Source organism: Pezoporus flaviventris, unplaced genomic scaffold (assembly GCF_033815535.1).
Source record: "Pezoporus flaviventris isolate CSIRO_AGI_PZ_B2104156 unplaced genomic scaffold, CSIRO_AGI_Pfla_v1 ptg000131l, whole genome shotgun sequence".
In the NCBI taxonomy this organism is placed as follows: Eukaryota; Metazoa; Chordata; class Aves; order Psittaciformes; family Psittacidae; genus Pezoporus; species Pezoporus flaviventris.
In genome coordinates this window covers 566,242-592,692 of record NW_026892679.1, presented here as the reverse complement: position 1 = coordinate 592,692, position 26,451 = coordinate 566,242, and the positions used below count along the sequence as shown (strand labels likewise).

General features: G+C 38.7%; 1 protein-coding gene across 2 annotated transcripts in view; it reads right to left on the bottom strand.

The window, feature by feature from the left end:
• Nucleotides 1-213: 213 nt before the first annotated feature.
• EDIL3 (EGF like repeats and discoidin domains 3) overlaps nt 214-26,451 on the bottom strand; it is a 261,017-nt gene continuing 234,779 nt past the window's right edge. For both annotated transcript variants that reach the window (XM_061478716.1, XM_061478717.1), the window contains 2 exons: nt 13,511-13,666; nt 214-2,360 (listed from right to left, as the gene is read on the bottom strand). In XM_061478716.1, the coding sequence (XP_061334700.1) occupies nt 2,211-2,360; nt 13,511-13,666 (306 nt within the window). In that variant the 3' untranslated portion in view covers nt 214-2,210. The remainder of the gene's footprint in view (nt 2,361-13,510; nt 13,667-26,451) is intronic.

Below are 26,451 nucleotides of genomic sequence, written 5' to 3'. Positions count from 1 at the left end.
TTCTCTTTAGAAGTACCATCATGATTGACTTTCTCTTTAAGATCGCTCACTATGCTTGAAGACCACTCCATATATACATCATTAATGAATGCTGTTAACACGGTTACAGACAAGACAGTAACAGTCTAGTGGCTTTTGTTAAGCAGCACAAAGTAAAAAATAAAGAACAAACTTTGCAGTGTTGCACAGGACCTCGACATTTCTTACACATACTTTTACCTTTACATGACTCTTCTTTATAAGTCTTTAAATGTCTAAGCCTTATAAAATAAATACTTGTATAAATACAGTTTAAGGATTAAATCATTTTATAGAGGCAGGGTGTTCTGTTTCTTAAAATGTGACAGTTTAAGTGGCACTATCAGAAAACCGCCACCAATATATCCCCAATTCTTGTATGTAAAATTCCTGGCTGCTATTCTAGAGTCTTTCACAGTTCAATGGATAATATATTTTGCCTGTGGTGGAGAATGTGCAATTAAATGCAGGTTTTTGAAATCCAAACCATTTTGTTTCCAAAGTAAATTCTGCCCTTTGCAGACTGGGGACCAACTAGTTGTTTGCCTGGGAAGCAGTGTCCAGGTTCATGCTTCAGTATTTTGGTGAGAATGGAAAAGTAACAAAGAATAAGTTCAGCAACATTCAGTAAAACATGCAGCTGTATATTTCTCTCTCTCTTTCTCCCTACATCAGCATGTTATGAAATCAAAAGGGTGGCAGTAATCCCAAATGCTGTTATTTCAGGTAACAGATAAAGTGTCTCCTCATTCCTTGTCCTGGGATTTTTTTAGACTTGGGCGCTACTCTAACATAGTCACAGAGCACTTTACTTAAAAGGAACTTGGAGTGCTCTGCAAAGGTGCATAGTGTTATTGCCATCATCAGGGGAAACTGAGACGTGTGGGGGAATGTCCTCCTTACTGCTCCACTTTTACTCCTAAAACCTACTTCTTAAGCTGGCTAGCATAAACACGTAGCCAAACACATAGCATGTATAAAGCATTTCTGTAGATGAGACGTGGGAAAAATTAACCCTTTTGTGGCTCACTGGCAGATGTATTAAGAGATGTAGTTAGGAGTGAAGAGTGACGAGTGCCCAGCTTTGATGAACTCCTACGGCACCTCTTGCCTTCATGCCTAGGAGGAAGGCTGTGGGCACCTCCATAAGAACCCTCAGAGAGGCCTTCCTGGCAGTAAGAGTGTTATTCCACCTCTGTGTCTTTTAGCACCTGCTTCCTTCATGTTCACCTCCTCACAGAAACTGAGGAGGTTTCTGAAAAAAGTAATTGGGCAAGCAGGTCTGTCTATCATTGTGTGCTGGGCAAGTCAGGAAACAGGCTCGGGATTTCTGGTGTTCTGTGTGCCTTTACCTATGTGGGTACTTCAGATACCACTAGTACTCTGGTGTCTCATTTCAGCCTCCTTCAAAAAATGCATCTCAAGCAGAATTAATAAACTTTGGCAAATTTGTTAAATTCATAATATACTGATAAGCAGATTATTTTTTCCATATGCAAACAGTTCACCTCTTTCAAGGAAAAATAATATCAGTGGTGTTACAAAACAGAAAAGATGGAGGTCATGTCTATAGCATGCAAAACAGAGACGAAACAGGGGGTTAGTTAGGAAAATCCTTTAGGTACATAGACTCTGTTCAGATGCAAGTGATGAAAGGTAGCTTGTAATACATCACAGGTACTATGTTTTACAGTACCACAGAATACCTTCCAAATATATGTCATAAATACTGACAGTGTTTGATAGGCACAATTACTATAATGCAGTCATCCCCAAGTAAACTTATTGCTAAAAGCTGCAGTATCACTTTTTGCAAGTAAGATGACAGTATGATTTATGGAGAGCTCAGCCCAATGCTTCTAAAGCTGCAAATGAGCTTTGTCATGCTATTTCTCTCCCCTTGTAAAAAAGATGCTGCTGTTTTTCCTTAACACGCTTCAACTAGTCAGAACAACTCAAAGGAGAACTAGAAAGATAATTCCACAGCAGAAGGGACAACACTGACGTATTTCAAGGACAAAATTGGATTGGATCATTTAAAGAGCAGGCTTAGACCTCCTTGCGAAAGACAGTTAGCGGCCTACCATAAAATGAGCACTTGTTCATGAAAAACCCACTCAGCATCCTACAGGCTTTGCAGAGTTCCTTCTGTGAAGGGACTTGAGCTACACCGAGAGACGCGGAGGTCTGCCTCAGTCCTCCGCTGTGCAGCCCAGCAGCTCTGACCGCAGGGTGATCCTGCCGTACCATGACCACGGAAGGATGCGGATGTGCCGGGCATAGATTGGAGGGTCGATGACGTTCTTACGGTGTGTGTCGTTGTCAAAATTTCCCTGGAACACCTGAAAGACAAGAAGCAAGAAGATTAAAGACTGTGTGGCTTAAGGAATAAATGTGGTACACACCTGATGTTCCCAGGCACCTCTCCACACCAAATTTTGATCACAGAATCATTGAACAGTTTGGGTTGGAAGGGACCTTAAAGCTCATCCAGTTCCAACCTCCTGCCATGGCAGGGACACCTTCCACTAGACCAGGTTGCTCCAGTCCCCATCAACTCTGGCCTTGAACACTGCCAGGGATGAGGCAGCCACAGCTTCCTTGGGCAACCCGTGCCAGTGCCTCACTCTCACACTAAAGAACTTCTTCCTTATATCTAACCTAAATATCCCATTTTATGTTTAAAGGCATTACCCCTTGTCCTATAACTACATCCCCTGACTATTTGGGCACACAACTGATGCTGCTAAAAGCACTTGCCTTTCCTAAGGCCTCGGGATTTCATTGCATGCTAGGGACCCCAGAGCTAGGTATGAGTGTGGCATGCTCAGTCCTGGTACAGGTTTAGCCTCTGGCTCAAAGCTTTATCTGCTGTTCTACCAACACCCAGGGCTCCACTCTAAAAGTTACATCAAAATCATTAATATTTAAAAAATCAAATGTCTTTTTACTTGGCATTTGCATCATGTTGAATTAATCCCAGGAGATCCTGTTATTGTTCCCAACAAAATAACATTAATAATTAAAGTTACGTGTATTTTTTTGTATCATTTATGAATGCAGCTTGGATGCAACTGTAGAAGGCCTTGTAAAGTTAGTGATTCTCAAGGATGCAATCTTCTTCTGTCAAACAAAAGTAAGCATATGAATTAAGGGCACTGGTTTGTAACCAAATTAAAAATCCCTAGCACAGTATAGTGCATGTTACGATCTTATTTCCACTAGTAGGTGTTAGCCAATAGATAACTAAGATCCTGAACTTCTGCCTGTGTTAAAACAACACCAGATTTTTCTCCACTCAAAGGCCACATCAACCCCTTTTGGCAAAATGCTCAGATTATTCCCTTGGATATTTTCAGGCTGTTACGGGAAATTTTCATTCTCTTCAAATGTCAGCTAATTCATTTCTTACTTGTAAAAACTGAATTTGATGGCTTTTTGAAAATCGTGGCTTTTTGGTCTCTATGCTGCACAATTTCTTTAAATTTTGAGAGCTTCTTCAAGTGCAATCAATTTGGCATCTTGAACAAAGCATGTATCCTCTGCAAGTGATGCTTTTCAACAAGTGATAAATTTTCCTTCTTGTCAGGCATCACGCTAACACAGAGGCTGGAGCACTGAAGCACCCAGGAGTTAAGACAGAGAAAATTGCAGACAGGCTGACCACAGAAACAAGTGTTATGAGCCTAAGGAAAAAATGTATTTACCACAGGAAAACATGTTTGTTGCCCAAGTACAGTGTTTATTACATAAATCAGCTGGAGCTTGGGCTAAGATGATTGTGCCTGAATTTGGGTTTCATCTGTGGTAATATAGCATACAATAAAAGGCAGTAAACTCATTATTAAAATTACAGAGTGGCATCCCCCAAGGTACAATATGCAGTTGGGAAAGGGATATTTTCATTTGATTCCTTGCACATGCCTGCAATATATCTGTTGATTTTTACTTTTATTTTATACCAAGCAAGATGATAAGCAATGCAGAACTGCAGACAATTCTTGCTGCAAAACTACTGGAAAATTCTCTTCATCCCTATTTTATTTTCCCTACTAAGATGTATTTCAAAGATAACATTTAAATGCAGGTTTAGAATAAGAAACATTGTTTACCAGAAGAATCATTATATAGCCCCAGTACATGTATCTGCACACAGCTACGTGAAATAGATAAAGTTATGTGATGCAAACCACCAAACACAGCTGAAGAAGGTAGGATTATGCCATTTACTTACAGCAGGAAAATAAGACTTAAATTTTATTTCTAATTCCTACATGATTTCATTCACACTTGAAGTAAAACTCATCTCCTTCAGAGGTTAATTCAGGCAAACCAGAAATCTACCTTCCCTCAAAATTCAAGATCCAGTTTTAGGAAATTAACTAAATGTGTTAGATCAGAAAAAGGGGTTTGGGGAAATAAAGTTACGAGAAAGTAAGGGAAGCTTTGTCAGCACCCACAAATGTGACCTGCATGAAATACAACATTCTAAGAGCAAATTTTGCTGTGAATCCATGGCAAGTTTCTTATGGGGAAAAATACATTTTTTGTCACTCTTTGGTTCTGTAGCCTAAGTTGGAGTCAAGAAACTTGGAAAGAGCAGAGAGGACAAAGGACGAAAGCTGTACGTCTGACTTACCACTACAAAAGAGCTATTTCTGTAGCTGAAAGTAATTTTTCTTTAATTAAATGCTGCTTTAAGCCCAAACAGTCAATACTAAATGAAACACCTAAGCAATTAAAACACCTTGAAGAGATGGTACCCTCCTGCCATAAATGATCACGCCTCACACTTGTTTCTGAGGAGTTTGTTTCAGTAATCAGCACCTCTGAGCACTGTTATGATTTATTAGCATTCAAGAAGATGATGTTGGAGTTCTATGTAATTTTTCAGATGAAAAAAAGCATAATGACAGTAAACCCCGAGCTGATTAGTGGTCAAGGGATAAACAGCAGAGTGTAAGTTGTTAACATGTCAGTGCATAATGCCAGTGCATTTCTTCATTTTGAGTTCTGGGTGGGTGCAGATCTGGTCATGCCTTATCTCAAACAGCAGATATACAGAGTGAAGCAGCAAGATAGCCACAAGCATGGAAGAACGTCCTTTGAACATTATTAAACAGACTAAGTCTCTTCATCTTGGAAGGACAGAGACGTGGCAAATTGTAAGTAGCATGGAGAAAATCAATAGTGAGCAGTATTGCCAGGAGGGGACAAGGAATGATAGCAGGTTTGTTCAGAGCCACCTTAAAGGCCACAGTGCCCCATATAACACAGAAATGAACTGCGGCACAGCTTCTTAGAATCACAGCCTGGTTTGGATTGGAAAGGACCTTAAAGCTCATCCAGTTCCAACCCGCTGCCACAGGCAGGGACACCTTCCACTAAACCAAGTTGCTCCAAGCCCCGTCCAACCTGGCCTTGAGCACTGCCAGGGAGGGGCAGCCACAGCTTCTCTGGGCAACCTGTGCCAGGGCCTCACCACCCTCACATGGAAGAACTTCTGCCTAAGAGCTCATCTCAGTCTCTCCTCTGTCAGGTTAAAGCCATTTCCCCTTGTTCTGTCCCTACAGACCCTTGCCCAAGACCCCTCTCCAGGTTTCTTGCAGGTATTGGAAAGCTTCCATTCCACAGCCTGTAACTACTGTTAAAGAAGTGTTACAAGTAAAATCAACAGGGACTATTAGAGAATCATAGAATCACAGAATAGTTAGGGCTGGAAAGGACCTTAAGATCATCTAGTTCCAACCCCCAGAAGAAAGCAAGACCCTGGGGAACTACACTAGGGAAGAACAACAGACTTACGTATCTTTCTTCTCTAGGCATCTTCTCTAGTCATCTGCTACATGTAGCTTCATACTGTGGTTATATCTATTTACGTATGTCTGCAATCAAAAGGTGTAACTTGCTAAAACATTTACCCAGCAGATTCAGCAAGTTTACACATGCATGCCTAACACACATATGTACTGCTCCTCTGTATCTTTAGGCTCTTACAGCTGGGTTCAGCAGTAGCAGTCATGTTTCTCCTTCTTGGTAGCTGGTGCAATGCTGTGTTTTGACTTTCAGCTCGGGAACAGAGCTGATAACAATGATGTTTTGGTTTGGTCAAGGACTTTGTGAGCCTCATGCTCTGCCAGGGAGGAGAGGAAGCTGGGAGGAAGCAGAGACAGGACACCTGACCCAAACTGACCAAAGAGGTATTCCATACCACAGCACGTCATGCCCAGGATGTAACGGGGAGTTAGCCGGAAGGGCTGGTAGACTGCGGGGTTGGAGGAAGTATGGGTCGGTGCTTGGTTGGGCTGTGGGGGGCGAGTTATTGGTTGGCTGGTGGTGAGATGTTGTATTCTCTTCCCTTGTTATTTCCTTTATCATTATTATTATTGGTGGCAGCAGTAGTGATTTGTGTTATACCTTAGTTACTAAACTGTTCTTATCTCAACCTGTGGCAGTTGCATTCTTTTCGATTCTCCTCTCTGTCCCTCCAGGAGTAGAGTGAGGGCAAGAAGGGGGGGGGGGGTAGTGAGTGAACAAGCTGTCTGACTGGGTTTAAACCACGACAAGCTGCTATTAAAAGAAAAAACAGTAGAAAAATTCATGCTGTTCTGCTTTTAAATATGATAACTTATTTTATGATCAGTTCATGCAAAAGAGAATAAAAACCTGGAAAATATGCACTGGTATTCCCTGCCAAAAGTGTGTTTCAAAATATAAAAAAGTCTTCTTTATAATTGTGTCCAACAAGCAATTTTGATGTCATGCTTCAAGCATTCACTAAGATTTTTAAACAGGACTGTTTCATGGCATATGCAGCAAATTCAAGTAATGGCAATGTAAGGTGATTTATATTTTAAAAAGAAAACTACTGTATGTTTTAGAACATAGTAAGTTATGAGAAACATCTGAAGAATAATTTATTACCACTGCTGTTTGCTTTGCTCCAAACACAGAGCTGGAAATCAGACTTTAAGGCACATCCACAGGACTCATTAATTGGCAGTTGCAGTAAGATTGTTTGTGGTGCCGTGTCACTGGATATGCACAAGGACAAAAATTCAGGGAGTCTGATTCTCTACAGAGAATCTTTCTGGATTTCATGTCTCACAGAAACTTTAACTACATAAAAAATCTGCATCAGCCATAGCATTATTGATTCCTGATATTTATGATAATGCCTGAGAGCTGAGACTTTTAATAGTCAAACTTTAGATGGTGAAGTCATTATGTTGTCTACTGTACCTTAACCATAATTTTTATTCTGAGCAGAATATTTTGAGCATGTGACTTCACAGAGCAGCTAATCCTGCTTATATTAGCGCTATACCTAGAAACAGTTATACCTGTCTTCTGTTTGGAGTTTGTTTCAATGCAGAACATCTCACTGTTTTGACATATAATTTAAAATCTAAAATTAATTTCAAATCTAGAAAGAAGCTGCATGAAAAATTATTTCTTGACGGCCATATTCCTTTATCTTGGAAACATTTTATTTCTTTATGACTATTCACTGAAGAAGACTTGCTTAAGCAAAGAGAGGTAATTTGCAGATTTGAACAGCCTGTTTACAAGTTTTTGGCTCTTGATGGAGTAAACTTTTCACCATGAAGAGTTACAAGTGAACAAAACTAGCTAAAAGACAGTGAAAGATGTCATGGTTTCTCACCAGAAATAGAGCTACTATTTACAGGCATCCTGCATTCTTTTGGAAGATGCTTTCCATTACAAAAGACTGTGGAGGTGTTTTTAATGTACATAACATATGTGTGCACATATGCTTTTGGAGTGATTTAGAAAAAAAGATATTTTTTCTTTCTTTTCAGTTAGAACACATAAACTCTCTGGGTGTGAATTTTCTACTCTTGATCTTGGTCATCTTCCTTTCTTCTTCATCAAACACTTTTTGCCTGACTGGCTGATGACAGCAGTTGGTTGGCATATAATTGTTAGCTGTGGAAAAGAGTCCTGTGCCAGGAGAAGGACTGCCTTTTCCGTTTCTGTAATACATGAATAAGTATTTATATTACATGAACTTTATTATTTCTTCAAGTTCAGAATAGACACCAGGCACATAAATCTTTTAAACTTGTGAAACTTACTATCACATTCTTGTTATTTTTAACTCTTGATCTGTCTACTGATGCTACTAAAATAGGATTTTACTCTACTGTACATAGTTTGTAGGTGCTTTATGATAGAGATTCAAAGCCAAGCAAAAAGACAAATATTCTGAAGACCAACTTCCCTCCAGAGGTACTTCTGGAAATTCAAGCCAAAGACTGTTAATATGAACATGTTGTCTTCCTTCAGCTCTTAGTGTGGTAAAAGCGGAAGGGATATATGTGCTGGAGGCACAACCTGGAATGAGTATATCTAGATCTTAATCTCACACAGATCATGTTAACTCAGTTGAAAGTAATAGAAGTCACTTGTAATTTAAACCAGTGCAGAAAACTGTCAGATTACAAATATTATTTTAAGTAATAGCATTAAATTATAATAATTTAAATAACATTGCTAAAGAAAGGTCTTTAGCTGTGCAAAGTATGTGGAGTATATGCAGGAGCTGAATCTATCAATGTAAACGAGCCAATGTAATAATTAAACACCGCACAGAAAAACCATTAGCAAATCTAGAAGAAATATTTTTAACCTGATATGATCTAACCTTTCATTTTTAAGTAGGTTCCTGTCTTCTGTTGCTGTGGCAATTAACTATGTATGCAAAGCATATAACTTACAACTAGTTCATAATTTTGTGCACAAATCCAGTGTCCATTTGCATACAGGACATTGTCTATCTACAATCAATTGCACTGCTGATGGCTAATAGTGACTGACAGTGCTGCAGACTGCTGGAATTCTTTAGGCTGCTTCCAAATGTTCTCCTCTTATTTTTAAAAATGGCCTGTAAAATGCCATTTGACCTACAGCAGGCCATGCAATTTATAAAACATGTGGAAACTGATTAAAAAGAAAAAAAAAGGTCAGATTTGGTTTGTATGTCCTTAGCTTAGAGGCATAGTGAGCTACTGACCTCTAGTTGAGAAAAACAAGATAGCTATTAGCTCTGGTCCTTTTTCTAAAATATACTTCCTTCCTACTTGACAGTCAGCAATGGAATTTATTTTGGTTCTAGAAGGCAAGAGAAAAAGCTTTCATATATTTCAGGCAGCTTATTCAAACTACTTAAAATGAAAGAGACATTTAAAAGACACATTTCCCTCCCCTCCTTCTGCCTATTCATCTGCATTCATAGAAGTTCATCACAGATATGAATCCAAATGACGGCTGTTAAAATAGCAGAAGCCAAACAGGAGCTGCAGGAGCCACTCTTCTTGGAACAGTTAAAATAGCAGAAGCCAAACAGGAGCTGCAGGAGCCACTCTTCTTGGAACAGATTCTCCATTTGCAATGGTGCAAAGAAGAAAACAGCACCATATTTCCTTCTGTTTGAAATGACTATTTTGTTGCAGATTGATCAAAGATACAGGCTGCACATAGTGCACTTGTGAACAAAAGATACCAGTATCTTTTCCTCAGTGAAGTAATTTCACAAATGATGAAAGGGCAGACAGGAATAGCTTCAGGAGTTCACTGAGATCGGCTGATACATTAGGACTCGCTCTGTAAACTGCTGAATAGTGAGATGGAGGCATCAAACAGAACAGGGCTTTCAGCTCTTACATCAAACTTTATAAAGTCACAATATTCATCTGCAAATCACTATTACCAGCCTCTCAATATGTCCATGATTTCTGCGCCTGAGACGTTCTTTTTATCTTTGCTTTTCCAGAATGTAAAATGGCATATTTTCTTCTGACTTTAGTTATTTTTCTTTTATCCTGTCTTCCTTTTCCTTAAACTTTTTGGAACAATCCTTTTCCTAACTTACTGGATGACTGCACAAGGATCACAGGATGCGTATAGGATGACTAAATCACCTGCAGAGGAAATAAGGAATCTATGGTATTCTATAATTTGCAGAAGAAATCAAGATGTTCAGTTAATAAATAGAATGAATGAGGGTAAATTATGAATAATTTATGCTTGCTGCTGTTGATAGTTGCCAGTGTGTGTGTTTCATCTCCCTTCTGTATCTCCTGATACAGACAGAAGAAACAAAGTTTCACTTTGCTGTGAAAACACATTATTTTTTTGTACAGTGTTCTTGAATTTTGGGCCAAATCTTGTATGGTAACTTAAGCTAAGGAAATTGTTGTGGATCCTGTGCAAAGTTGTTACTATCAGACAGGACCAGTGATGCTATTGTAATTCTGCTCCCTATGGGTAAGATACATCGTGGCTTTTCTTAGGCTGTTTTTATTTTCCATATATATTTTTGTCCCACTGCACAGGCCAGAGTGTAGCCAGTATTTCTAGTTCTATACATATCCAGTGTGGACAACTGCCACCAGAATACACTGGATCAACACACGCCTAGCTGGAGCAGTGATGAAGGGTTTGGTGTCAAACTGTAAGCTTTTACTGGGTGAGTGCAATTTGTGTATTCACAGTAATAAAATGGATGATGGAAATAGATTTGCTTGTTAGAAGTGAAGATGTGGCTAAGCTTTTCCCATTTTGAAAGGAAGTATCAAAGTTCAGAGTGGTCTTGACAAAATGAGATCAATGGTGCAATTTAATGAGTAGCAAGCCAAACCTTAGGAAGTCATAACCAATGTCACAGGTAGAATATGGAGAATAATGGAACAGGCACTAGTTCTGTGCTAAAGACTGCAACACTACAGCAAGTTTTGGAAACCACACTTCAGGAAGGGCTCATCCAAGAAGAACACAGAAGACTGATCTGAGGTTGAGAAAACATACACTTTGAAGAAAGACTGAAAGAACAGATAATGGTTTTGTTGTTTTTTTTTTCTTTTTCCAAGAAGAAATTGCTTAACATACTTCAAACAAACAAACTGAAAAGATTAAGATAACACTTCTTTTTGCCTGTGAGGACAGGCAGGTGTGTTGCTGGGATGGCGACAAGCAATCTTTCCACTTTTAATGATATTTAAACATGGGAGTGTAGACTTTTCATCACCAGCCGTTAAATAATAATCTGATGGAGAATGGTGCAGGGTATGATCATTGTATGAGGTGAAAGGTGAGTGAATTAAGCTTTAGTTCTGAAAATGAACTGCTGAGCCTACTCCTAGGGTGTCAGGATGGGACCTGGGGCTTGTTCGATCTCATTTCCTGCTGAGGATACCTCAGAGGGGATGGAAAGAGAGGAACATAGTCTCTACAAAGGACAACAAAAAATGTGTCTAGATGCTGTCTCGAGATCCTTTCTAGCCCTACCTCCTATAAAGTTTTGCCAAGTTCACTGGCAGACAGCTAGCATTTCTGGAACGTCAGATCCTGCTGTAAGACTTTGACATTTCCAGAACTGTGTCATAGTACAGTTTGGACTAATGTTTATCAAAGGCTGAGATCTAGCCTTGTATTAAGTATCTTGTTTATTTTGTATATATTTAAATTCACAAGTTGTTACTTCTTATTTCCAGCTAAGTGTATTTGATCACATTCTACTTTTAACTGCTCTTGATTTTTTAAAGAATCATAAAAATATGCAACTATTTTATTCTTAGGGTTGTTAATTAATATGGCATGTGAAATGTTTTAATAAGACAATGATTAAGAGTTTTCCATTGTTTCTCATAGAATATGTATATAGCAATTAACAATCCAGCTGATAATGAAAGTGAGAAGAATTTAATCGCCTTGGCAAACGTTATAAACAAGCGTAGACTGTTTATAACATTTGCCATTGCCATTTATAAGAGTGCTGTTAAGTCAGAGTGCATTTTATTTTAGATCTGCTTGTGACTGCTACTGTGTTCCTCACCAAAGTCTTGAATGCATGTTCTCTATTTTAGTAACTTCAATGAAACAGGTTGCTAATACACGTTTGGCTTGAAGAAAACATTCATTTCACAGCAGATCTTTTGCTTCTGTTTTTAAATGCCAGGGACTTACAATGGGATGTGTGCAAAGTACTGAAGTGAATATCTGTCTTTTGTATTGAATGCATTTATGGTACATCTACAAAAGGTGAGTTGTTTCCAATTTTTATGTGACAACCAATTATACAAGACACATCTATAACCACTGGTGTCAGGACCTTCTCAGTTGGATGGCTAAAGCAACTGATACTGTTTTCCCTATCTAAAGTACTTTAGAGTTTGGTGGGCAAAAATCTCAGAGCAAGATAAAACCTCAGTAAACTGCCATTTGGCTTTTAAGACTGGGACTTTACAGCATCATCTTTGGATAACAATCTTACAAACATAACACTTCTATGCAGACACACACATCCAGCTATGTACATATTTAATCCAATAATTTAGAACACTTTTCCCTAAAAATAATGGGTGTACATCTGATCAATCACTTAAAATCATCAAAATTTAAGAGATGCAGCTGCCTAACCCTTCATCAATAGATCTACCTGTACTCACACAACACAGATCAATACATATCAAAAGCTTTCTTATTACTTAGAAAGAAAAAAAACACCTGACCTATATGGAGGGTATGAAATTTTACTGAAGAATTTTTGTTTACTTTAAGAAAAATAAGGACAAGTGGGAACATTCATCACCCTGTTAAAAATACCGTGTTTGAGACATGCAGCATCAGACATATCAGCCATCTGTTATTTTTATTAATGTATCTTTTGTTTCAATCAGACAAAATCCCACTAAGACATTTAATAAATAATTCACATTTTGTCAGCTTGCTTAATATTTCCCTTAAGCAATGCATATGCTGTAATCTCTTTCTAAAGAGATGATAATGAATTCAGGTGTATAAAAGTGTAACACGGTTTAAAGGAAACGAATAATATCCTAAATGACAAGAGAAAAGTTAAATGCTTGCAGGTAAATCAATTAGCAAACCTATACTTTCTCTATGCCTCTCATTAAACATTTGCAAAGAAAGTTGAGAAACTCTTTATATTTTGTATTCATTTAATAGTGTAATAAAACAATAATCTTTCCATTGGGTATTTGAACCCCAATGATTAATTTCCACTTAAAAATGAAGCCAAAATGGCTAGGTAATGAGGTATCCTAAAGATGTGTTTTGCAGAAAACTACAGAAAATAATGCATACTTATCAAAATATACACAGAGACACAGTTTTTGAATATACAAATAAACTGTTATTTATATACCTTCTCCTCTAGAGTTAAAGAAGCAATTCCAATAAATGGAGAACTGTAAAATTTTATGTCCCATATTTAATAGTGTAAAATCAGGTGCACTGCATTCATAGTTATGATATAACAGCACTGTGAATGTCATTGTGTTATATGACTCTTTCATTCACCTCGACTTTTATCTGTTCGATTCTACACATCTGGAACCCTATGAAGCAGGCAGCATGCAATAATCTACAGTCTTACAGCACTGGCGTTACTACAGATGTAGACCTCTGCAGTAATGCAACTGAAATATCAATCTTTTATTTGTTTTACCTTATCCTTCTTTTGTTTGTCATCTTGGTATACGATCCAGTGCTCCCCGTCATTACTGTAAGCAAGCTTGTAGGACCCCACAAATTGGATGTGACCAAAATCTTTAGCTCCTTGGGTAATTATGCCAGTGATTTTTGTAGGGGCAAGCAGGTCAACCTGAACAGAACAAGACAGAAATAAACCAGAAGAATGTAATTAGTTTCAGTTTCTGTTTGCAGTCTGACCTCACATCAAACCAAAGCAAAATGGTGCAGCATGTCACAAATTTTTTGACGCCCCTTAGTTCATGGTGAAAGAGGACCAAATCCAAAAGGTGACTTTGCACTGTTTTGGAATCATGCCCTTCTTCAAGCTCTAGTCAATTTACATTACTTTTCTGTTTGTTACTAATGGTTTATACCACCTAATGGCACAACAGGGATAACCTTGTACCATTATCTATGGTATGAGGTGTGGGTGTGAGGTGCCATACACTACCCCAACAAAACAGCAGCCTCCAGTGCAAATAATCTGCAACCAAAAAGTGTTCCCATGTGCTCTTAATAATCAGAATACAGTATGTCAGAGGCTGCTTCCCCAAGCACCTTTCCATTTCCTTTGCAATAACAGAGCCTGTGCTTTACCAAGTCATTCAAAACATCTATCACACTTCTTTTCCTGCTGAACTTTTCTTCTCTTTTCAAGCCTTTATTTCTTTTTCTACCTCTAAAGCTCTAACTTTTACATTTCTTGATTTTCTTTTTTATTTTTATAATCTTAGCACAAGACTTTTAAAAAAGCAAGGCAGGAATCTTAAAGCCTAACAAAACCTGAGCTTTCAAGTGGCTTTCACGTGGGTCAGCACATCTGAGATCAGTTCTTTTGAACCAGAACCTGACACTGAATATAAATGATTTGGGCCAGATGCGTTGGATTAAAATGATCAGAATACAATAATATAATTAAATTGACCTAATAATGTATTTTTAGAGGAAGAATGGAGGAGCTGAATTCCCTATTAAAATTGACATTTTCTTGAAATGTGAAGGTAAAATTGAGGTTTCATTCTGTGCTCCTGTGCTCTCCAGCAATGTGCCAAGCCAGTGAAAAAAAAAAAAAAGGAAGACAAAAAGGTACATTTACTTCAAACAATAAATAGCTGTGAAGCAGTAGACATTTTTAATATTGTCTGTTAAATGAGACAAGAGAAACTAATAGTAAAAATATTACAGTAAAATGACGGGAGTGCTGAACTCCATGAGAAGATCAGTGATGTTTTTACTGCAAGAAATTGAAAGGAGAAGGTGAAGAAATATAGAATCTCTCACTTATCAAATGCTGAAGATCCAGTGTTGCAAAGCTGAGGCCACCTGAGCAAACTAGATTTTGACTGAAATATGGGTCAAGACAGAAGAACAGATGTGATACAAAGCATAAAAACTTAGTCATGAGAAGAGAATGAAAAATACACAAGTATAAGAAGTCAGCTAGTCCAAGACAGTGCCTTAGAAAGACAGACACTACAGTTTGGATTGTATAAAAAAGAAAACAGAAAATTGTAAGCGTACGTTTATAGGAAGAGGGAAAATGAATTCTTAGTGCAGTCAGCCAAGCGATACAGAGAGCCCTCCCCCAACATTTGAAGACAGATAGCAAATAATGAGCAGCAAATCCCTTTAAGAAAAGGATTATAATACTTTTTACTAAAGCTTTAATACTGCGACACTGTGACAGTAAGTGGAAGATGTCATTGGTTCTACCATAATGAACTGATTTATAGCCATCTGATAGCAGCAGCATTGCTAGGAGCAGCATCCTGATGTGTGAGGGAGTATCCTTGGGAGGCAAAACTCTTTTTGTTTTCAGTTTTGGTCAATGGAAAGAGACTGTGGGACTCAATCAACGATTATTCAGCACAGCAGTCTGATTTGGATGCTCTCATCGACTGCTTGAAGGGACTTCTTTCTCCTGTAAGGAGTGCAAAGCGACTTCCTTCCATAGCCTAATGTGCCTCTGGGAAATGCAAGCTGCTGATTAGTGTAAGTCTTTCTTTCATGAATTAATAAACACCAGGTCTCCAGACCTTGCTTCCAAACATTTTGGAGTCTAAATGAATAGTCTGTTTTTCAAAAAGGCTGATCTGGTAAGGAATCACTAATTGCTCCACACTTTCAGGCAGCATTTGAACTAAACATTTCAGAGTCAACTTCAGATTCTCTTTATAAGTAATTCTGACATTAGCATTTTACAGGGTAACCTCTTTTTTAGCAGAGAAAAATTCTTATATTCAAAGTCAATGTCTCTCCTGTTTACTTGAAAAAATGCCTCCAAAAATCAGTTGTTTATTTTTAAAATGTTGCAAGTAATCTAAAAGGATTTCACAAATATTTTACATGACCATGACACTCAAAAGTATTCCTCATTGAAATTCAGAACACGGAGAAAAAAAATCTCATTAAGTCAGGGGATTTCAAAGGTAAAAATCACAGTGAATCTTTATTATCACATAGATCCGATGTTAATAAAAATGTCCTAGTAACATGTTTATTTTATATTTATCCTATAAGCACCTGTTTTGTGTTTATAGGACATATCCAGTGGTCTTATACTCTTGTTAAGAAAAATGATGTGGGAAGCTGAAAGGTAATTTGGCATATGTTCAGTCTTTTTCTGAAAGACTCACATAGCACTATGTAGAATATGGGGGTGCGTTTGTGTGCATTATATTAAAGAAAAGAAAAAAAGAGGAATGATGAGTAAACAGATTCTGTTCTAGGTCTTGACAACAGAAACAATATGTATTGCTGGAGATGAAGAAAAAGAGTAAAAGGGTACAGCACCAGCATCCCCCTCTCATACTTTAGTATCTTATTTACTTATTCATTCATAAGCTGATCAGAAGCCTTCAGGCCATAAAAATTGCTTAATCTAGCAATATAGAGCTTTCCCTTTGTTGCTTTATTACCTTCAACAAAGGGTTAACACCCTTCCTTTTCATTCTTCCTACTGAAAGTACTTGAGAACATGAAGGTGAGAAGAATTTACACCAATTTCTAGGCAAAGCATCTGCATTAAAATAGCTGACAAGAAACTCATAACTTCCCATCAGAACACAGAACACATTTATTCAGTTAATATAGACTGCAATAACAGCCAATCAAACAAATTACCAGGGAGAGAAGTTGAATTAACACACAACCACTACATACTCTTCAAAGCTGAATGTGATTAACAGGATCAGAATGTGACTTTGTTTTTTTCAATGCAGCAGAATTTAAAACAAGGTAAAGGCAATTAGCCTGCAACTGATAGGATCATTAGCTGGTTACAAGAAGAGCCATGGTTTACAGTTTAATGTACATTTCTACAAGCAGCTGATCAAAAAGCAGTTTAACATCTTGTGTCTGAAAGAACTCTCTCAGGCTATAGTGACTCCCTTTTCCCACCTTGCTTCAGATGTTAAAGACGATTCAGTGTGATTTGGAGGAGAATTAATTTAAGAAAAATCACAAGGGCAAACCCACGTGAGTATGAAATATTTTTAATGAACCACTTCATGGATGCGCAGCATGAATTTATGTGTCAGTGTGCAGTTAAATGTGGAGTGAGTAGGTCTTCCTGATCAGCAGAAAAGTCACATTCATGCTCTGTCCCTGCTCTCAACAGCACAGAGCTAATAAACCTCAGCTCTCAAGATCTGATTATGCAGATATGGCCACCATGACTATTCATATAGCCACCAGCACTCCTTGAGAACTGCCATGTACTGAGACCTTCTATCTCGCAGCATTCATTTCTTCCAGGAGCGGGAACCTAGGCATGAGACACTTCTAGACATTTGGGTTAGCTGCCCATAAACCAGTTTGGATCTGCATTTGCATTCACTGTGCATGAGCACAGCCATACTGCTTCTGGACTCATGATGATGCATTGCCTACCACAACCTACTGACTTGGTCATCGTTTAACCCCAGCCAGCAACTAAGGACCACGCATCTGCTCACTCACATATCCCCACACCTGGTGGGATGGGGAGGAGAACTGGTAAAGGTAAAACCCATGGCTGAAGAACAGTTAATTGAAATTAAATATGATAATAACAATAACAACAAAACAACGACAACTACAATAATGAAGATGAAAATAGAAACAACAAAAAGAGAGAGATGATTAAACCCCAAGAAAGACAAGTGATGCTCAATACCATTGCTCATCACCCACTGAATGATACCCAGCCTGCCCCTCAGCAGTTATCAGTCCTCTCTGGGTAGCTCCCCACAGTTTATATACAGGGCATGATGTGCTGTGGTATGGAATACCTCTTTGGCTAGTTCCGATGAGCTATCCTGCCTCTGTTCCCTCCTGGCTTCTTGTGCCTCTCCTCAATGGCAAAGCATGACTGAACAGCCCTTGATCAGGGTAAGCATTTCTGAGCAACAACTAAAACATCTCTGTGTTATCAGCATTATTCTCAGACAAAAGCCAAAACACAGCACTGTACCAACTGAAAGCAGGACACTGTTATATCAGAAAGCTCAGTAAAAGCAGAGTAGATGTGCCATGAAATATCAACCATAACTTTGCAAATATCCCTTTCCCACTCCTTTTCCCTTTTCTACGTACTTGGTGGAAACAAATAAAGTTCCAGGCATTTCCTGGGACTATTAGAGAGTTGGGACAGTACAAGAATAAAAAGCCACCTGTGAATAGGACTTCAGAGAGGGAATGGGTAGCTTTCATAGGATCGCATGTGGAAGCTGAGTGACCACACAGCTCAAGTAGTCTCTCTTGCAACAGAAACACACATCGCGACTCTGGCTTACAAGAAGACAAGCCTCAAAAAGGCACAAACTGCGGAATTCTCCAGGCTCTCAGACATGAACAGGAGATGGATATGGATGTTCATACAGGGCAACCAGCTTTAGGTGGCCTTGTTTGATGATGACACCCAGGGGTCCTTTATAACCTCACCCATTCTGTGATCCTCTGATACATAGCAAAAGCCAGCCACACTGCCCAAAGAATTGGAGACTGAGAAGGCAATAAGAGGTGGTAGAGTGTGTTTGTACTAACAAGCAGCACAGTGCAAGGGCACAGATCTGTAAAGCAAAGCAGCTGATTTGGAGAACAGGATTTCTACACAGAGGGTGCTGCAGGGTCTTTAATTCCAGCTAGTCTGGACAAATTTTTGAAGTACGTCTTTTGGCTTTATTTAATCTGAAAGGAATCTATTTCATGCTCTGTGAGGATACTCTATTCATGTCCATACCAAAACATGAAAAGTCAAGTCTAAAAATAACTACACTGTTTTAGTTAAAGGAGAAAAAAGAACCCTGAGAATCTGGGGAGCACCAGATCCTATTTCACAAGATAATTGTAAGATGGCTCATTCAACCTTCAGTTGTGCACTTCCTCATCTCAGGACATACAATCTTGATTTCGTTTTAAAGATGCAAAGCAGAGAGATGGGGTGGAAGACTTCAGGAGTGCTAACGGTTAAGTTTAGTACAATAATGATTTTTAATAATTAATTAAAATGTGTAATTTAGTCCCTTCCTTATACAGATACTATGCTTCTGCTTGACTATAGCTAATCCTATGCCCATTTTTTCTTGTAATTTCAGAGATATATTTTTTCTGCCAGATTTGTTTTTATTTAACCTGTGCTTTTTGTGGACTGTTTTTTATCACTTGTTGCCAGGTAACACTGTCAAATTTCTGGGTATTCCTGCTCTATGTGGCAAAAAGCCCTTTGGGCTAAAACCACCAGGGACCAGAAAGAAAGAAACCTGGATCCACCACACGTGAGTGTAAGAGGGAAGCACTGCCAAGATGGGGGCAGCACTTACCCTTAAGAGATCAAAAAAGAAGGCTTTCATGGTCTTCATCTGCTACTTCAGCAAGGTGCAGATATGCCTGTTACATGTGCTGGTCTTGCAAGGAGGTCTCAGATATTTTGGGATGCTTAAGGTAATGTTAGAGACTCAAGGTAATGTTAGAGACTCAGTAATGTTAGAGACTCGTGGTTGGCACCTGTATCCCATTAGAAAGTCTAATGCACCTAAGCTGTCCTGAGCAGGTTATTTACTCTTCACTTAAGACCTCATGTCTCCCTTGATTTTCCCAGGTTAAACTGACACATTCAGCTGCTCTCTGCACTCAAGACTGAGAAAAGGAGAGTCAGGCTTGCTCTGTCTGCAGCATAAAGGCAGAATTGCGCCTCTCCTTTTCTTACTGCATGAGATGTAGGTGCTTTGCATTCTCCTCCATGGCCAAACACCGGATATAGATGGAGAATGGGTGACGGTACGGCACACTTGCCACAAATGTGCAACATGTAGATGTTTCTAACAACATTTCAGCAGCAGTTTTGTTTGTGAACTATGAAGCTTAGCACTTCAGGCTGTTTTCAAAAGGCTCATATTTAAAGAACCCAAACAAAAAACAACGCAAGTTATAATCTATCATGCCTAATTGCATCTAAAAGCTTTGAAGGAAAAAAAAACAACCAACCAACTATTACACTCTTGGTAGAAAAATATAGTTACCACTGCGGCATCATACAGAGCAGACTGATTTTAGTATAGTCACTTAAATATACATGATTAGGGCAAATACTTCTTAATAAAACCTGAAAAAAATACAGTGAGAAAATCACTTATGAGACAAAAGGAAATGCTCTAGGAGAAGACATAATAATTTGACAGGAAGAAGAATTTCGGAGCATTTTGTTCAATATTCCACTATAAAGGACTTCCATAACTTCTAAATAAAATAAGAAAAAAATAACAAAACGTATCATAACGTAACATAAGGTAATGTAACAAAGTGTACTTACATGTAATTGGGTCTGTTTAGCTAGAATATGTTAGAAATTAAATTTCTCAAGACATACAGATGGATTTTTTTCAGGTGAAATGAGATTGGAGTGCCATTCTCTTCATCTTTGTAAGTTTGGCTTCGACCTTCAGCATTATCATCCTTCAATAAGGATGCCAGAGAGGGACTTTTCATCAGGGACTGTAGTGACAGGAAAAGGGGTAATAGATTCCAACTTAAAAAGGGGAGACTTAGGTTAAATCTTAGGAAGAAATTCTCTGTGAGGGTGCTGAGGCCCTGGCACAGGTTGCCCAGAGAAGCTGTGGCTGCCCCATCCCTGCCAGTTCTCAAGGCCAGGTTGGATGGGGCTTGGAGCAACCTGGTCTAGTGGAAGGTGACCCTGCCCGTGTCAATGGTTGGAACTGGATGAAGTCCCTTCTAACTCAAACAATTCTATGATTCTACAATTATTTTAACAGTGTGCCTTTGTATTTTTAATGTCTGTAGTCATCTATGCTAAGATGAATACAACTCTTACTTCATTTAATTTTATTTACCTCTTCTTAAAGAGCACATTCCCTCTGAACCACTTTATGACTGCAGAAACTACACGAAAGAAACAAGTTAGAAAGTGTACCATATACTGTAACATGCCCTCAGTATAATTTAAAAGTGAGAAAATAGGCTGTAAGGTCTGTCACTTGAAATCTCCACAGACCATCAAAAATACACCTTAGGCCATTATTCTGAAAGCTTGGAAGTGAAAGTCACAGGCAAGCTGACAGGTCACTTGAATTCTATAAGCAACCTCTTAGATAGCAGATACTTTGCAAACAGTCCAGGCTGTGTGAATCCTTTAGTAATGTATTTATGCGCTTAGCAATCACTGTTATATAGATATTACAGGGAAAGTAGAAAAAAGCACCTGAATGAATACAGAATGTTTTTCAGCATTTTAGTAGAAATTTCAGATAAAACAGCTGTATATGATCAACTGCATAGCCATTTTAAGAGCAGCATCTGTTTCTTCTGAAGAAACTTTTTACAGCCACACTTTACTAAACCATGACTAATCTTATTTTATTGATATCTCAAACCTAAAATGGAGAAAAAAAGAAAAAAAGAAAAAGTGAAAACGCAAGTTTTAGCCTCAGGATCTGGATTTTTAAAAGTGCCAAAGGGAGTTGCTAGCCATTTCCTATGGGAACTCAAGGCAGTTGATGTTCTGTGGTTATATTGGCACACTAGTAAACTCTGTCTACAGCACACACAAGGTAATACTGTTTTCATACTGATCCTGCAAAATGGAATGGTATCTGTGGGTGTTGCTAACTTCCACGACTTACCACAGACTATTTAAGTCCACATGGTAAATGGCAGTAGTTGATACATCCAGGTCTGAGTGTAGTCTGATGTAAGAAACTTCAGTATTTCAAAATGATAACATCAGTGATGATTAAATTTATGACCTTTTCTCCTAACACTGAATATTTCATGTCTGTGTACAAGAGTGTTATTACCATTAATGTGATTAGGGGATTTTCTCAGATGTAATATAGCTGATTACACTGGTCACCAAAAGTCAAGAAATCGTTAATAAAACAGCAGTAGTCGTTCTATCCACTATGATATATTCAAAGCTTATCAGTCCTTGATGATGGCAAGAGACTAATTTAGCAGTGTTTAAGCAGGCTTAGGCATTTGGTGGAGTTACAAGAAGCTTTTGGGCTGCATTAGTACACTTTCAGCGTTAATAATATCATTCCGTGCCATATCCACTAATTGCAGTTCTTGTAGGAAAGCCAAGGACAAAACAATACTTCACCATTAGAAAAAAAAAAAAAAAAGAAAAAAGAAAAAGAATATGATCATGAATAGTTCATTATACAACCCACTGGCAACATATTATGCTACCTTTCTGTCAAGGTCTTCAGCAGAAAAGTACCGCAAGCAGTGACTGTGCAGTACAATCTGCTGATCCCAGCAACTAGTTAAGGCTAGGAATAGATACAGAAATCGGACAAAAATAAAAAAAAAAAAAAAATTACATTCAGTTCTTTACATAATGGTACATGGCCTTAAAAGCAAAAATTGCTGGATTATAGTAAGGAATAGCTTTCAGGAGTGTAATTTCTGGAATATATAATTTAAATTAGTTATTGCTGCACTAACAACAATGAAGCTGATATCTTTTGATCAAAAGCTTTTTTTTTGACTATGACTGAAGGTAAAAATAAAACACAGAAAGAACAATTACCAAAGTAAAAAAAGAAAAAGAAAATAAAATTATCAACCATTTGTATTTCTGCTTGTCTTTCTTCTAATCTGTGATTAAGGAACAGATCATGCTGAGATGCTAGATGGGCATGCTCCACCCTCCTTAGATTGCAAGAACAGCAAGAAAGGAAGTCCGTTGCCTCTTCTTATTTAACTAAAACAAATCACAAGTTGTTTAGCAATTTTATCAGTAATATTTCTTGCTTGTGAGTGCTGTGGGCTCTGGCCTGCTATATGTTGTTTAGTTTTTTGTTAAAGCCCATTACAGGGAATCTCAGGTGCTGGAGTGGATAGCAGCAAAATACTGGCAAATGGAGATAGGAAACAGCTTGGAATGTAAGCAGGGAAATGTGGTATATTTAACTGTAAGTTTCAGACTGACACTTGATAACCAGAAACGTGAATAGTGAGGTATTTAACATGTTATATCAGCACTTGAAAGCAGTGTAAGCTTTTGTACTCAAGTGAGGAAGTTCTAGGTATCTCAGGTTTCATTTGTCTTGGATTTTCACTGCATTAAGCTTTTAAGCAGAAATCAAGGGCTGGTGATGCAATGCCTGGGAAAGCAAAATCCTTTCCTGCAAATGAATTACTACAACTTCTGCTTGGTTTTCAGTAGGGAAGATGATGTGACACCTTTTATTGGAGGACCAGTAAGTATCTTTGTAAAAATGTTGGGATCATAAATGAACTCACCTATGCATGATCAGCTCATTTTATTTTTAAAATGAAAAATAATGGTGGTACTATGTGAGTTCATTATTTACCTGGTCATTTTTTCTCAAGTGATATAACACTACATAAAAATGTCCCAGTAATTTGAGTATATATCTGAGTATATATCTGGCTATAGGTCAACAAGATAAACAAGTAAACTGAAGATTAGCTTGCACACTTACCTTGCACACTTACACACACTGTGAAATGACTAATAATTTATATAACTACTGAACTCATTAAAATACTAACCCAAACCTGCCTGTTAGCAAAGTTAAATCTGTCAAGAAGATAAGTGCACTTTAGTCTCTAAGTTTCTCCTTGTATTTAAAGGTTCTAAGGGCATGACTCTTATTTTCACAGGAAATGCAATGCAGACAGCATCTTTCAGCCATTCTTTTTAAGAACGACTTTGCCCATCTGTCAGCCAGGATTATTATGCATAACCTATTTCATATAAATACACTGCAGTAAACTAAAGATGTCAAAACTGTGCTATCAGACTTTGAAAAAAAAAAAAAGTTTTTTTTGTTCTTTTTTTTTTTTTTCTTAAATTATTTCATAGGACAGGCTTTTGTTTCCAGTGATACACTGTTAATAATGAGCACAAGTATAAAAAATTGGTGCACTACAGTGTAGGAATTGGCTTTGGCTTTTTTAGCTAGAGAAGTATTTTTACAGGTTTACAGACGAAATCAGGTTTCTTTTTCCTTTAGCCTAAATGGCTTGGCACTTCTAAGGCAATAATCTCATAATGTACTGGCTTGAATACAATCAAAAGGTCTATTAATCTTCATCCTCCAGGACATGAGATAGATTATCTGTTATTAGTCAAAAGGATACCATGGTGCACCTACTATAGAGCTTCATAAATATGGTCAAAATAAGACTAGGCTACTGGCAGGACACATCCAACCCTGGGACTCAGTTCTGCCTTTGATCTGACACAGACGTTATTTTCTTGGCTTTCAAAACACCCTGTAATGATTATCGGCTCTCTGCACCTACTGCGGAGTGTGAGGAAAGCACAAGGCATGACTTATTGAAGGGATTAACACTTTGCTAAAATTGTTGACCAAGCCTGGATTTAAATGGGAAAATATTTTCCTGTTTCTCCAAAGTTAAAAACCAAAAGCAATTCACTTTGTACTGCCAGAAATTAAAAATAAAATAAAATCCTGAGAGATAGAAGATGAAGAAGTATCCTCGTGAAATAGCTGATCAGTATCTTGGCCATTAGCTGTGCCTTGCCCAGGTTCAGTTTCTGATATGGGTATGGAAAAGAAGGTTCATGAGAATGGACTTCCACATTCCAGATAAAAGTAACTATTGACTTACTTTTACCATTTTTACAGTATATTCCATCCTAGAGCTTTCATGATAAAAGTTCCTCAAAGCCTGATTGACTGGGAAATATCATAGGAATTTTTAACAAGTAACTGGGATTAAATAAACTTCCACAGAATTTAAACCCAGATTTTAAACTGGAATTCACAGATGCAGTATATTATTCACAGATGCAGTATATATATAAACTGGAATTCAAACTGCAGTATATTAAATTAAGTAGTAAGTAAAGCTGATCTGCAACCAGAGCTTTCATATTCACAGCATCACAGTATGCTAGAGATTGGAAGGGACCTCAAAAGATCATCTAGTCCAATCCCCCTGCCGGAGCAGGAACACCTAGATAATGTTACACAGGAATGCGTCCAGGCGGGTTTTGAATGTCTCAAGGGAAGGAGACTCCACAACCTCCCTGGGCAGCCTGTTCCAGTGTTCTGTCACCCTCACTGACAAGAAGTTTCTTCTCAAGTTTAAGTGGAACCTCTTGTGTTCCAGTTTGTACCCATTACCCCTTGTCCTATCATTGTTTGCCACTGAGCAGAGCCTGGCTCCATCCTCGTGACACTCCCCCTTTATATATTTATATACACTAATAAGGTCACCCCTCAGTCTCCTCTTCTCTAAACTATAGAGACCCAGCTCCCTCAGTCTTTCCTCATAAGGGAGATGCTCCACTCCCTTAATCATCTTCGTTGCCCTGCGCTGGACTCTCTCCAGCAGGTCCCTGTCCTTCTTGAACTGAGGGGCCCAGAACTGGATACAATATTCGAGATGGGGTCTCACCAGGGCAGAGTAGAGGGGAAGGAGAACCTCTCTCGACCTACTGACCACCCCCCTTCTAATACACCCTAGGATGCCATTGTCCTTCTTGGCCACAAGGGCACAGTGTTGGCTCATGGTCATCCTGTCGTCCACTAGGACCCCCAGGTCCCTCTCCCCTACACTGCTCTCTAACAGGTCGTTCCCCAACCTATACTGGAACCTGGGGTCGTTCCTGCCCAGATGCAGGACTCTACACTTTCCCTTGTTATATTTCATCAAGTTATTCCCTGTCCAACTCTCCAGCCTGTCCAGATCTCGCTGGATGGCAGCACAGCCTTCTGGCGTGTCAGCCACTCCTCCCAGCTTAGTGTCATCAGCAAACTTGCTGATAGTACACTCAATTCCCTCATCTAAATCGTTGATGAATATATTAAATAATACCGGTCCCAGTACTGACCCTTGAGGCACTCCACTAGTTACAGGCCTCCAACTAGACTCAGCCCCATAGACTACAACTCTCTGACTTCTCTCCTTCAGCCAGTTCGCAATAAATCTCACTACCTGATCATCCAGTCCACACTTCCTCAATTTAGCTGTGAGGATGCTGTGGGAGACTGTGTCAAATGCTTTGCTGAAGTCAAGGTAGACCACATCCACCGCTCTGCCATCATCCATCCACTGTGCTATTTCCTCATAAAAGGCTAAGAGATTGGTCAAGCATGATTTTCCCCTGGTGAAGCCATGTTGACTGCCCCTCATAACCCTCTTATCCTTGATATGCCTTAAGATGGCACCAAGGATAAGGTGTTCCATCACTTTCCCAGGGATGGAGGTGAGGCTGACCGGTCTATAGTTACCCGGGTCCTCCTTCTTGCCCTTTTTGAAGACTGGAGTGACATTTGCTTTCCTCCAGTCCTCAGGCACCTCTCCCGCTTCCCAAGACTTGGTAAAGATGATGGAGAGTGGTCTAGCAATGACTTCCGCCAGTTCCCTCAGCACCCGCGGGTGCATCCCATCTGGACCCATGGATTTATGGATGTC